We start from the raw sequence: 13,527 nt of genomic DNA on the forward strand, positions 1-13,527 counted from the left end.
CCTGGTTGGTTCAGTTGTTAGAGCATGTGGCTCTTGATCTTGGGGTTGTGAGTTGGAACTCCATGTTGGGTCTATGTAGAGATTACTTAAAAATAAAATCTTAAAAAAAAAAACAACCCACAAATGTACGTAGTCAAACCATTGACTTCTTATAACTCCCTCTTTACCTCTTTTCTGAAAAGGAAAAAAATGATCTTTATCTTCTCATTGTATATTATGACTTGCAACCATACCTCTGGGGTGTAGTTGCTGATTTTTCTCCGTTATGATTAGGAATAAAAGAGGGATGTGAGGCTGGAAGGGGGGAAAGTGGAGGCTGAGAGTAAGAAACGAGAGTCATTCATTTTCAGGCCCCACCAAAGGCTATTCCCCTCAAACTGACCACTGCAAGAATGGAAGTGAGATCTGTTGGCCAATGGCATGCTCCTTGTCAGTGACTCTGGGGTATAGAGAATGAGACGAGAAAAAGCAAGGTTAAGTAGAGGGAAGGATTGACTATGCGGTAGTGACCTAAACAAACCTATGGGCTTACCTGCATGCTTTCTCTAAAGATTCATTTTTATTTACTTTAGAGAGTGAGGGAGCGGCAGAGGGAGAGAGGGTCTTAAGCAGACCCTATGTGGTGCACAGAGCCGCACTTGGAGCTCGATCTCACAGCCCTGAGGTCATCACCATCTGAGCCAAAACCAAGAGTTAGATGCCTAACCGACTGCACCCCCCAAGTGCCGCATACACGCGTGCTTTTATATTGACTGTATGGTTTTCTAACTCCTGTTTTATCCTACTACTATAACTTTGCCTATAACACTCTGACTTTATATTTTTTACAGGTTTTTGATGGAAGTGGCTCGTTTTTGTCCTACATTAACACATCTGCTGACCCACTCTATGGCCCCCAAGGCCTGGCCCTCACTTCGGACGGCCATGTTGTGGTTGCAGACTCTGGAAACCACTGTTTCAAGGTCTACCGGTACTTACAGTAATGGTGGGCAGCTGGACAGCCCCTTACAAAGGTCTTGCACTATAAACTGGAATGGATTTCTCAACGCGGGACCAGATTACACTAGACTTTCCATCCTAGAAGGAATCATTGGTGAACTTTCCAAGGTTATTTCCGAATGTAAACTATTTCCTTGAACACTGCATATCTGATTTCTGTAATTCACCTTTTAGGGTTTAAAGAAAAGAAATCCCTTCTACTGAATCTATGGAAACTGCAAAGTTTTACACCTGTGAACTATGGCTTATCGGACAGGGATTGATGTAGTTGAACTGATTTTTGCAAATCAAACACACACTAAAAAAAAAGAAGCTAGAATATTTAAAGGTATTCGTTAATCCTGTGAATGGTAGCTTTTGTTCAGAGCTTCCAAAAACGATACAAAACAGAAACAGAATCTGTTGCAGTTATATACTTTATTTAAGTTCGGTTACAAGACCCGGGGGATCTTCTAACCTCACTTTTACAGTAGGTATTACTCATGAGACATTTTTTGGTTATCGATAACTACATATACATTAGGAAAAAATAAGAGTGTCTTGCAGAACCCTCCCAGCTGTGATTAGGCAGGGCTCTTGAGTTTAGCACTTAAAAACCACTGCAAATTTCCCGTCCTTTCTGGGTTACATGCAAGATCCTTTTTGTGTGTTCTTTTCACCTTTTCTCTCCTGCTCACCTTATATCAAAAAACAAAGCCCATTTTCAGGGAAACCTGAAATTCCCAATGCTTTGAAAAGCATATTACAATAGCAAATGCAACCTTTTGGCAAACAAACAGCCCCCTCAACTCCAGACTAATGCACTAGAATATAATCGAGAAAAAGTTAGCCACGTTTTATGTGCCAATGTTCTCACGTGTCTCTCCTCTTCCACTTCCCGAAAGCAAAAGCTTTACCTCCTGCAAAAATGTCAGCACATGTAGTAGGACACCAGTATCCTAGGACAGAGAGCCATAAGTAGCCCTTTGGAGGACTGATGGTGTCAACCAAAGGCATGTGGTTGATTAATGGTTTCCCCTTAGAAAGCAAGTGTTACCAAAGTCGTGTTATCTCGAGAGCATTACAGGTAAGGGCATGTTACGGTTATTTATCATTGTCTAATGAATAGTAGAGGCATTAAAGGACTATGTATACATGATTAGGGTAAGGTAGGATGTATCATATATATATATATATATAGCTGAATCTTTGGTGTATTGGAATAGGCAGCACTCTGAAAGACGGAAGCATCGTCCAGCACATTCCTTTACTGCGCAGTTTAAAGCCGTCCTCACAGAGTAAGCCCTAAAACAGGTTTAATTTTCACCATTTTCCAGTAATGATGATATCGGCTGACTTTTAGTCAGAAAAATGGCCTTCTGTGCTTTCAAAAACAAAACAAAAACAGGTCGAAAGAAAGAGAAACGTCGAACTTGAGTTACATTTAATTTAAGTACACATGCGTTTGGAGAATAATTTAGTCAATTGTTAATCTGTCATTGATACTGTAAAATAAGATGTGGTCTGTTTCCACTGTTTAATTTTCTACTCAGTTCTACCAAATAGGATGTCATGTTTGGCATTTTCGATAATGACTTTGGGATCTTTTTCACTGAAAGCACCTTAGAACTGTACTATAAGAAAACATTTCCCGTATGTATAATGATATGTGATGTTTATTACTCATTAATTTATAATTCAGTTGTTCTCTTATATGGGACTTTTTTAAATTTAGAAGGAAAATCTAGCTACTTCCAATTGTCTATCAAATTGATTATGCCCAAATCAACCTCTGAAAGAAAATTTTTCAGGAAGATTTACATTTAGGTTTACTTTTTTTTTTTAGTTAGGTAGAGGTTTCAGACAAAGTTGTAAAATTCAATAGCCTTTTTAGAATGTTAAACATCTTACTGTTTCCTAATAACATCAGCAAACTAAGTCTTTGAATTTAAACATTTGCATTTAATGAGTGCTTCTAGGTGCCAGGCACCCTTGGCACTGGGGAAACAGTGATGGATGAAACAGACAGAAATCCCTGCCTGCCTGAAGCTTACACTCTGGGGAGGAATTTCATTTTGCCATTTGCTAACATTCTGCATTCAGGGTAAGCTAGACTCTTGATAGCTTCTAGACTGTTTAAAAGAAAACTTTTTAAATTGGTTTAATTAATGTTGGTTTACTTTCACAAGTGAAAATGGCTTCCTATTTAGATTCTGTCACAGGCTGTTGGTCTTAAGACTAGTTTACTGAAAAGAGGTTTTTTGCACAACATCGAAATTGTATTTGTGAATTTCGAAGTTAACCAGCCATCATACCATAACTGGATATCTCAATAATAGATTGAATACAAGGCTAATTTTTTTTTTAATCTGTCAATATTGGCACAAACTGGAATGGAAGAATAGATACTTCAGCTCAGACCTGTTCCACTATCTGTTACTAAAACACATGCTATGGGCACTCCAAGAAACACTGTTTTTCCCCCAGAAACATTTAATCATGTATGTTATAGATAACATTTCACATTTGGATACATAGGAGCATTTACTGTATTTCTTAGTAAGCATATTTGAGGGGGGGGAAGTGCTGCTGATAAGATACGAATAGACAAGATTTAAATGCAATTTTGGCAACATTCTATGGAAAATGGTTCCTGGTAAACTGAGAAGGATATTAAAATAAGTGACTTTTTTTTCCCTGAGCTATCATTATTGTTCGATTTCTCCTTGTCAAGTGTACAGAACCTGTCATACATTCATGATAAGTAGCACTGAAAAATTACCCATTCAAATGTCCCCTGGGCACTTAATGGCAAAGGATTGCCAGTTCGAATGTAAAGGTCAGTGACAATGCATGCCTGGCCGAATCAGACCTCCCCTGCTGGACTCTGGGGACATAGTCACTTGACCATCCAGAAACACATGAAGAAAAAGCCTTTATGACTGTTCACCATTGTTTTAATGGTACTTAGTATCTTGATCAAACTTTAGTCTCCAGTAACAAGTCCCCGAGTTTCCTCATTTTCATTTACCCTTTGACTAGATTTGAGACAAAGAAATACTACAGGTCGTGCAACTAGAAGACACTTGCTTCTACTACTAAATATACAGGGTATGTCCTCACTTGGAGTTAACTGGAATAGCAGTACGGCAGCAAGTGTCTCTGGATCCTTCCCACCGAAGGATTCACATCAGCGCTTTGGTAATACCTACTGAGTGAAATGGGAGGAAATAGCAAATGAACATTAGGTACTGTGCCGATTACTTCAAATGGGAAAAACCTTTTTGTACACTTGGACTCTATAGTATCCTCCTTATTCACCAGCTTCTGAAGAGGGAGGAGTATTTTTAGTTTAATAATTTAAAAAGAAGACCGTTCCAGGTAGGATAAAATTGAAGCTATTTGCTGCAAACATTATCTAATTTTGCTTAAAGTCGAAAGTCGTAATACTGTTGCATTCTGTCAATGTTGCAGGGTTTTAAACTTTTCAATTATTTTAATATTTTTGATAACTAGGAATCTAGTATTGCCATAAAGGAAACTAAGTGCCCATTAAAGATTTGTTTGGTATAAATAAATGATTTTTTTGGTTTTATTTTAAATGACAGTAAGCTACAAATCATGATGTTAATCTTAGAACTTTCTGAAGATGAACTGTGTGGCAGTGATTGTGTGGTCTGTTTGTGGAGAATGTATGAAAGCTATTCATATTCTAAAATAGATTAATAAATCGGCCATGTTGTCCCAATGAATGTACAGCACGTCCATTAACTTTCAAAAGCAACACAGCCTTAAACTCAATGCTTTTGCTTTATGACATGGGAATGTTCTGTCATCAACAGAGTGTATTCTTGTAATAGGATTCTTTATATCATTCTCAATTCTATTGCCTTTCAATCCTATGTATGAGTATTAAGGGTTTTTGCTTCCTTTTTTTTCTTTTTAAATTTTGTACATTCCATCTTTCTAGGTCTGTTTCATACGTTTTGTGTATAGAACACTAAGTCTTGCGCTCTCTGACATTGATACTGATATATTCTCATCTGTTCCTTTATGACTCGAAATGCTGACTGCCTATTTAAAGAAAAGAATGAACGCTGTGCATCAAAGTGTTTGTATGTTCGTAGCTACATACGTACCACAGTATTTTGGATGCTTTAGTCTACAATAAAACTTTAAATTAATTCTGTCTTGAAACATAGGAGAAACAAGATTCATGTGTATATCTTTACCATGCACAAAATCTCAAATCATTATAATAAAGCTTGTTTTCTCCGTTTCCAGGGTGAATGTTTATTTATTGTAGGTATTGTTTGCTTTTTTAGAAGAGGGAAATGAAGAAATGTTCTAGAATATGTGGCAGATATCAATACCTCCACCAAACTGTTTAAAGTAGTAAAATTTTTATTGTTTATGATACCAATAATCTGGTTAGCATTTAAGGATGTATCTTAGATAGGAATTTGGAAAACCATGACGTGTATGCCTAGCACATATATTTAGAAGGTCAAATAGACCAAAATCACTATGCTTAAAGAATCATAAGAGGGACCTTCTGGAAATCATGGCAGTCACATTTCTAGGGGGTGAAGATCTAGAAAGGGGCCGCACTGTAACTACTGTCTTCAGGGTCCAAAAGTTAATTAAAATTCATTACAATAAAAATTTTTATATGACATCAAGCTGACGGCCAAGCATTCAAGCAGTACTCACAACATCTAAAGAATATGTCGGACGGTCCCCTGGAGGTTCTGTTGTAAAGGAACCTGATGGACGTACAAATCATGGGCTATCAGCTATGTCCTATCCTTTCAAAGGTTAGTTTCCATCTTTCTTAAATTGAATAAAATTTAAATTGGTCTCTATTCATAATGTCAAAGTTGTCATTTTAATGCCACTTCCCTACAGGCCCGGATATTCCCTATGAGACTTGAGGAGCGATAAGCTCTCAATCTTGAATGGTGTGTGGATTTGATATTTGGTCTTCTGTTCTATAGAGGACTCTCGTCCTCCACTGATTGTAAATAAATCATAGCCTTACATATACGCATACAGCTTTTTTTCCTGATGTATTGATAAGCTTTTTGATTTTTCATTAAGTCTCTGATTTATATTTTGCTGTGATGGAATGAATACTAAAATTTATGTTTTGAGTCTCCATTGTGAACAATGGAGGGACACAATAAAAATTTGGTTTTTCGAGGATTAAAAAAATCTGTAATAGATTATAAGTCTACAAGAGGTGACTAAGTCAGTCTTGGAAGGAGAGATGAAACAGAAATGAGAAAAAGGCCAAATGGGACACTGCCAACTAGTAACTGAATATTAGTGCTCTTGAATCCCGCTACTATTCTTCATTTCTTTTTCCTTTTAACCAAGCAGGCACCATTGCCATCATGGACTCTTTGGAAGTTCTCAGAAGCAGAGAGTGTGGCATTCCTGACAAAAGCCGGTTGCTCCACGTTTAAGCATATCTCATATTGTCCTTTGAGGACTCACTTCACATAAAGCCAGATGCACCCCATTCCAGAGCAGATGAGTTCAATTAAAGCTGCAGTTTATTATTGCCCAAGTGAAGAGGCGGGGAGGGCAGATGACATTCTCTCCTCTACCCGACTCTACTGTCTTCTGTTGTCATTGCTGTCATCATTGAACAAATGTCTAAGCACTTGTGATACACCGGGGATTAGGGTAGGTGTAAGGGATATAAAGATGAACCAAAGCCTGTAACCTTAAGAGCTTACAGTTTGGTTGGTGAACAAAGCCAGGTAATTATAATACCAGGAGCTGCTTTTATATGCATTCACTAGCAAATATTTGTGGAGTCTAGTATGTTTTAGCCACTAGGGAATAGTAGCAAATTAAAAAGTCCCTGTTCTCATGGAGCTTTATTCTACTGGGATGAGACCTAAATGAATGAATATAATTCTAAATGTATGAATATATATATATATATATATATATATATATATATATATATATATATATATATATATATATATATTCTAAATGTGTAAATATATATATGGCTGGCTACATAACAATTTGTGGGGACTGGCGCAAAATGAAAATACAGGAGCCCTTCCCCAAAAAGAATGTAAAAGGCTTTTTCCCTTTTTCTGTGGCCTCTTGACCCATGGTGGTGGTTTTCATTCGCTATCTAATGACACATACTCTTGGGCATAGGGATACTTGCTAGGTAAATACAGACCCTCATGGGCACCTCGGGCCCCACAAAGCGACTCATACTCAACTCAGACTCTTCCAGGCTTGTACCCAGGTCCCCTGCCAGGAGTGGAGGGTGGCAGGGGTCGCTGGGCGGGGCTGAGGAAGTGGACAGCTAAGAAATCCCTAAGTCAACGAAGAGGTAGTGTTCTAAATACCTGGTATATTTATTTAATACACATTCACTGACATAATGTTCTTAAATACCTGGTATATTTATTTAATAACACATTTACTGATATAATGTTCTTAAATACCTGGTATATTTATTTAATACACATTTACTGAGTGTTTACCATATGTTGGGCACTGTGCTAGGTCTTGGTGATACGGAAATGGTTGGCTTAAACTCTGTCACAGAGAGGAGTTGATATTACAGGGAAGCTGTCCAAGAAAACTGTTCTAAAATGAATGGGGGTGCTATGATAAAACTGCAGATTGCTCACGGCGTACCACAGAAGGGACCCTATCTGCTGTGCGGTGGGAGTGGGGAAACACAGAAAAAGATTCCTGAAGGCTACATCTGAACTTTCCAAAGGGGGGTAAGAGCAAGCCAAGTGAAGAAGAGTGGCTCCTATTGGAGGGACAGGTATGGCGGTCTGAGAGCCGACTAAGAAAAGCCTTCCCACAAACGTCACCTTTATGATTTTTGTCAAATCTAGATATCACCAGTGCAGTTACTTGATATTTTTCTTAAATATCACTTTCATTTTTTTCTGATAGGCCTATTTCATCCATATCCAAAGCAATGCATGAGAAATTCAGAGTGTAATATGTTACTTATACTTTTTCTAATACATATTAAAACACGTATTAAATGGCTACCGTTTACTATCTTAAAATCATCTGATGTACCGTCAATCATATTGTACTGTAATACACTGTAGAAAAACTAAATTAATGGAACTCTAAGCAATCAATATATACCTTCTTTGCTTCCGTTTCTTAAAGAAGCAATAGGAGATACAAATTCCCACTTTAGATGTCACGCTTCATGCTCTCAATAAAATTGGTATGCTCTAAGATGGTTCAAAATAACGTGCAATAATTTTCAAAACAGTTGACACGTCTGAGTTAATTTTGTAGCACCTTTAGGCTAAGGGGCCCAAGCTTTAGACCCAAATCCCCATCTATTGTCAGATCGTGAGGTAGCAGGTTTTCGACAGTTTTCATTTGAAATTCATTCTCTTGTGTATTTAAAAAAACAACAAAGTATAAATAAGCCTAAGGGGAAAACAAACAAACAAAGTGATTTTGTGGGAAAGCAGTGGAGAGAGGTTGCAGAGAAGTGGGGTAACATTAGGAGAGAGAAGAAAGTAGGCCCCAGACTGGGCAAATCCAGGTAGATGGAGGGTAGTGCTTCCGTCCCCAGGGTCAAACCTCCTCTATTTTTTTAAGGCACACTTAGGTCGGTTTCTGCAGCGCGAAGAAAACGCGCACTAAAGTAAGGGCTCAAGACTTTCTAAAAAAAAGAGAGAAAACGGAGTCACATTCTACACCAGGGAGAAGAGGAGGGTGCAAGCGCAGACACCAGGCGCGCGAACCCCCAGTCCCCCGGCTCCCCCCGCAGGCCCCGCCCCTCCCGGGCCGGCCGCTCGGCACCGCCGCCAGGGGTCGCCGCGCGCCGTCCGGGCGGAGATCGTCCTTCCCCGCCCCAGCGCCTCCCTCCCACCTCGTCCTCATCGCGGCTCCGCCCCGCGGCCCTGGCGGCGCCAAAATCAAACCCGCCCGGGCCTGCCTCGCGTCCGCCCCGCCCCTCTCCTCGCGCGCCGGCCCGGCCACCGGAAGACCCGCCGACCGCGCCATGGTAAGAGCTGAGGCCGCGCTCCCGGGTCCTGAGCCTCCCCAGTCTCCGGGCCGCAGGGCCCCTCGCCAGCGTGGGGCCCCGGGGGGAATCCGGGGCTTGGCTCCCCTAGAAGGGCCGCCGGCTCGACGCGGCCCGATCCCAGAGGCTGGGGCGCGTGCGGCGCGGGGCCCACGACCCCTGCGCCCCCGGGCCGGCCCGCCCCGCCGCACCCCGCGCTGTCCTCGGAGCACACCCGAGGAGCATTCGTGAACGTGACCGGGTGTGTCTCACAAACTTAGTGACCGGTCAGAGCACGAGCCGCTTCAGAACCAGAGCCCCGGGCTCCCGGGATTCGGCCGCCAAAGCTGCAGCTTCTTAGGAAGAACCGGGAAGGGTGTGAGCGAGACGGACCGGCGCCTTGGATCCTAATGGCTCTTGTTTTTCGACAATTGAGGGGTGCCATGTACTGTAATTTGTGGAGCACGTTTCTGAATGGCTCACGATTTCAGAAGTAACCTAGAGAGTCTTTTATGCCAGTAAGATTTCTTTGAAAATCCGTTGCTTTTTCACTAAAGGGGAGGAATCGATGGTAGGGAGTTAGTCCCGTTAGTAGGGAAGCACTGAATTAGCCTTCCTTGAATGCCATGATAGGTTAAGTCCTGGTAAGATTCCAGATCGACCTTTTATCTCGGTGAATTTAATGTCTTCCACCTCATCAAATCATTTTCATAAACCTTCAGTTTCATGTCATTTTTTTCTGCTTCTCTTGGCATAGAATCAACATCTAATTAAATGGAACTAGGATTTTGATATCTTAATTTAGTTAAGTGGCCGTTATTTTGCTGGGCAAGGGTCTAGGTTGTACGATATTTATTTGAAGATACTTGTCCAGATGTAATTACAACTGATAACGGCTTCTTTGTGGTTAAACTAACAACGCAGCCACCTGCGCAGAAAATGGTCTCAGACACCGAGCAGGACCACAGTTAAATCTGTTACCAGTGCTGTGTGATTGTATGTTTCTCATCGTTACTGGCCTGATAAACTGACTACTGAGAACTGTGCCGCACAAATGCATTAACTTTATCCTTTTCCCTAATCCTTCTTTACATATGAGTCACCTTCTAATACTAAATGGTAATATGCTGTGAGCTATTTTCAGATGCTTACCTCGGATAATGAAGAAACATGAAATAAATGAGAATAAAACTTTGAGATACATCCTATTTTTTAATGTATGCTCAAGAAGTAAGTTTAGAGTTATGTTGATTAAGGCAAACCTTTGTTCTCTTTCCTGATTGTGAATTAATAGCTGTTTGTTTTGATTTGGGAAGGCTTCGTGAATAAACAGTTATAAATCCAGGCATAATTTTGGAATTGGAGAAATGCAATGTACTGTGCCACTTCTGAGGGCAACAGATATCATCTACTTTTAATTTTTCAAAATTTTATTGTAATTGGTAAACAGGGCTGATTTTACAAAATCTGTAATTCCTAATTGGAGAAGGTTCCTTAGATATATATTTTTTTGGTATGTTTTGTTTTGTTTTTTTATTTGAGAGAGAGAGAGCACCAGCAGGCAGAGCGGCAGAGGGAGAGGGAGAAACAGACTCGCTGCTGAGCAGAGAGCCCAATGCTGGGCTCCATCCCAGGACCCTGGGATCATGACCTGAGCCAAAGGCAGACACCTGGTTCGGTTAGAACCATTCAGGCCCCCCTAGGTGTATGGTTTTTTTTAAGTGGTTTAAAATACAGGTTTCCCCCACTCTTTGAAAGTAGTGTTCCTGTGAAGACTTTCATAATCGGAAACGGCTTAAGGTGAAGAAACAATTAATTTATATGGAAAAAATTTTCAAGCATTCCTAGACCCAAAAAATAACCTCTTAGGCTTAATTAAAAAATTTTTTTCTCTCAGGCTTTTCAGATACCTTAGGACACATCTTGCTAACAGATGCACAAAATAAATTGAGATACAGCACAGATGCTCACCAACCCAGTTCAAAGCTGTGGTGGCTTATGCTTGAGATGCTGAATGTAGTTCCCGGGGAAGGAGCGTGGCGGAGCCATTCCTAAAACAAACGCTGAACACTTTTCACTTTTTGCCTTTTTTCATACAAGTGAAAATGCTCTTACGATTTCTTTTGATTAGTGAAAACAGGTACTAATGTAGGTCTTCTGAAAAGTGGGGATAGCTGTGTGTTGGTCAGCCGGAAAGTTTTGTTGTCCTCAGCTCAAGTCTTGAGTCCCCTTACTTACTAATTTGAATGCATCTCTAACTTATGTTGTCAGGAGATTTTCTTTAATGTTCTTAAATGAGCCCTTGTTGATTTTTTTGGAGAAATTTCTTTTTTTTTTTTTTTTAAATGATTTTTTATTATATTATGTTAGTCACCATACAGTACATCCCCGGTTTCCGATGTAAGGCTCGATGATTCATTAGTTGTGTATAACACCCAGTGCACCATGCAATACGTGCCCTCCTTACTACCCATCACCGGTCTATCCCATTCCCCCACCCCCCTCCCCTCTGAAGTCCTCAGTTTGTTTCTCATAGTCCATAGTCTCTCATGTTTCATTTTGGAGAAATTTCTAAATATGAATTAGCATGGCATTCTTTTACATTAGTTATTTTAATTCTGGCCATGCTGTTGTCCTACTGCGGTTAATTATAAAAACTATTTCTAGTTATAGAAGAGGCTAACGAATAAATTAGCCAGAAAACAATGTAAATGGATGTTCCAGCTCATCTGTATTTCTTGAGTAACTTTCATCACTCACCTAACTGAGTGATAAGAGCTTTCCTAAAACTGTGTGGCTCTAGGACATAGACTCCTCATTGTCTGCTTCTGGGTGGCAGACTCTTGTGGAGTTCACGAGTCTCTCCAGGGAGCTGTTTAATAATACCAAAACATTAGGAGCCTTTCCTCAAGCTTTGGATCTGTTTTCCACTGATGCAGCCACAGACTGAAGTCCTAAAGGGATCCTCACTGCCCCACAGTGCCCCTGAGCCGCCTCTAGATTCTGGGGTGAGAAAAGCAGTGTTCCCTCAATCCTGGGGCCAGTTAAAGCACCTGGAGAGGCTTTTAAAAACATCCAGGCCCAGACCAGTCTCAGAGATTCTCATTCAGTTCAAATGGAATGTGCCCTGGCATCAGTATTTTTTAAAAGCTCCTGAGATGATTCTGATGGCAGTTTGAAACGCACTGGACTAGAGAAATGAGCCAAAAGAGCCTTCTTAACTGAGTTTCACGCTTGGTTTATTCTCATACTGCTGAGGCCAGTGCGGAGGGAGACTCATTAAAGCGGTATTGAATGCTAGCTCTCGACTCAGGGTTTAGTGAATAGGTCTGTGTGGTTTCTCGGAGCTTGCCTACCTGAGATTTCTATGATTTATCTCTCCAAGAAAGGCAATAAATGGTTGCCGCAGAATTTATTATTAATTTACCCTGTGTTGTATTTATGGGAGTGCAGTGGGTGTTGTGGGATTTGGGAGCCTGAATAGTCTCAAATTTTAGGGCTAGAGTTTTAGATACGTGGCCTCGAAGTCAAGGGCTGGCCTTTGTGTCTGCTCTAAGCTAGCACTAAGCTCGAGGAAGGCAAGGGCAGTGCGTGTTCTGAAGAAGTTTTCAGTCGGCTGAGAATGACAAGTATACCAGTGGATTTGATGAAGGTGTGTTCTGGAACACATGGAGTGACACTCAGACTGTCCTGCGAGCTCACAGAAGCTCTTTTACAGAATGCTTAAACTAAACCTTGGGAGACTTTTTGAAGTTTTTGAATAGGCAAGAGGAGCAGCTGTTTTAGATAGAACAGGTTTTTAAAGACACAGAGATGGGAACGAGCATGCTGGGGGTGGAGAATTACAAGTACAGATCTTTGGACGCCTGCGTGGCTCAGTCCGTTAAGAGTCTGCCTTTGGCTCAGGTCATGATCTTGCGGTCCTGGGATTGAGTCTCGCATTAGGCTCCTTGCTCAGCGGGGAGACCGCTTCTTCCTCTGCCCGCCGATCCCCTTGCTTGTGCTTTCTCTCTCTCTGGCAAATAAATATATAAAATCTTAAAAAAAAAAAAAAAAAACAGATCTTTCTCAACTTACAAGGGAGTTACACGGTGACAAACCCATTGTAAGTTGAAAATATCATTAAATCAAAAATGCATTTAATACACCTAACGTATGGAACATCATAGCGTAGCTTAACCATGCTCAGAACACTTACACATTAGCCTATAGCTGGACAAAAGCATCTAAGACAGAGTCTATTTTATAATAAAGTATTGACTATCTCATGTAACTTGTTGAAAACTGTACTGAAGGTGAAAAACAGAACGGGTATGTGGGCACAGAATGGTTGTAAGTGTATCGGGTGTTTACCTCATGGTCCCGTGGCTGCCCAGCACCATGAGAGTATCATACCACCAATCACTAGCTGGGAAAAGAGTCAAATTCAAAATTCGAAGTATGGTTTCTACTGAATGTGTATCGCTTTCACACCATCGTAAAGTTGAAAAAGTCAAACGATGGTAAGTCAGGGACTCTCT

General features: G+C 40.7%; 2 protein-coding genes across 2 annotated transcripts in view; both read left to right on the top strand.

The window, feature by feature from the left end:
• Window positions 1-5,257, top strand: part of TRIM2 (tripartite motif containing 2) — a 55,709-nt gene extending 50,452 nt beyond the window's left edge. Inside the window, exon 11 of the mRNA XM_040626368.1 lies at window positions 831-5,257. Within this exon, the coding sequence (XP_040482302.1) occupies window positions 831-983 (153 nt within the window). The 3' untranslated portion in view covers window positions 984-5,257. The remainder of the gene's footprint in view (window positions 1-830) is intronic.
• Window positions 5,258-7,042: 1,785 nt separating this feature from the next.
• MND1 (meiotic nuclear divisions 1) overlaps window positions 7,043-13,527 on the top strand; it is a 62,468-nt gene continuing 55,983 nt past the window's right edge. The window contains exons 1-3 of the mRNA XM_040625486.1: window positions 7,043-7,075; window positions 8,774-9,010; window positions 9,120-9,269. Coding sequence (XP_040481420.1) covers window positions 7,043-7,075; window positions 8,774-9,010; window positions 9,120-9,269 — 420 coding nt within the window. The remainder of the gene's footprint in view (window positions 7,076-8,773; window positions 9,011-9,119; window positions 9,270-13,527) is intronic.

The sequence above is a fragment of the Ursus maritimus genome, unplaced genomic scaffold, assembly GCF_017311325.1.
Source record: "Ursus maritimus isolate PB19 unplaced genomic scaffold, ASM1731132v1 scaffold_11, whole genome shotgun sequence".
Lineage (NCBI taxonomy): Eukaryota > Metazoa > Chordata > Mammalia > Carnivora > Ursidae > Ursus > Ursus maritimus.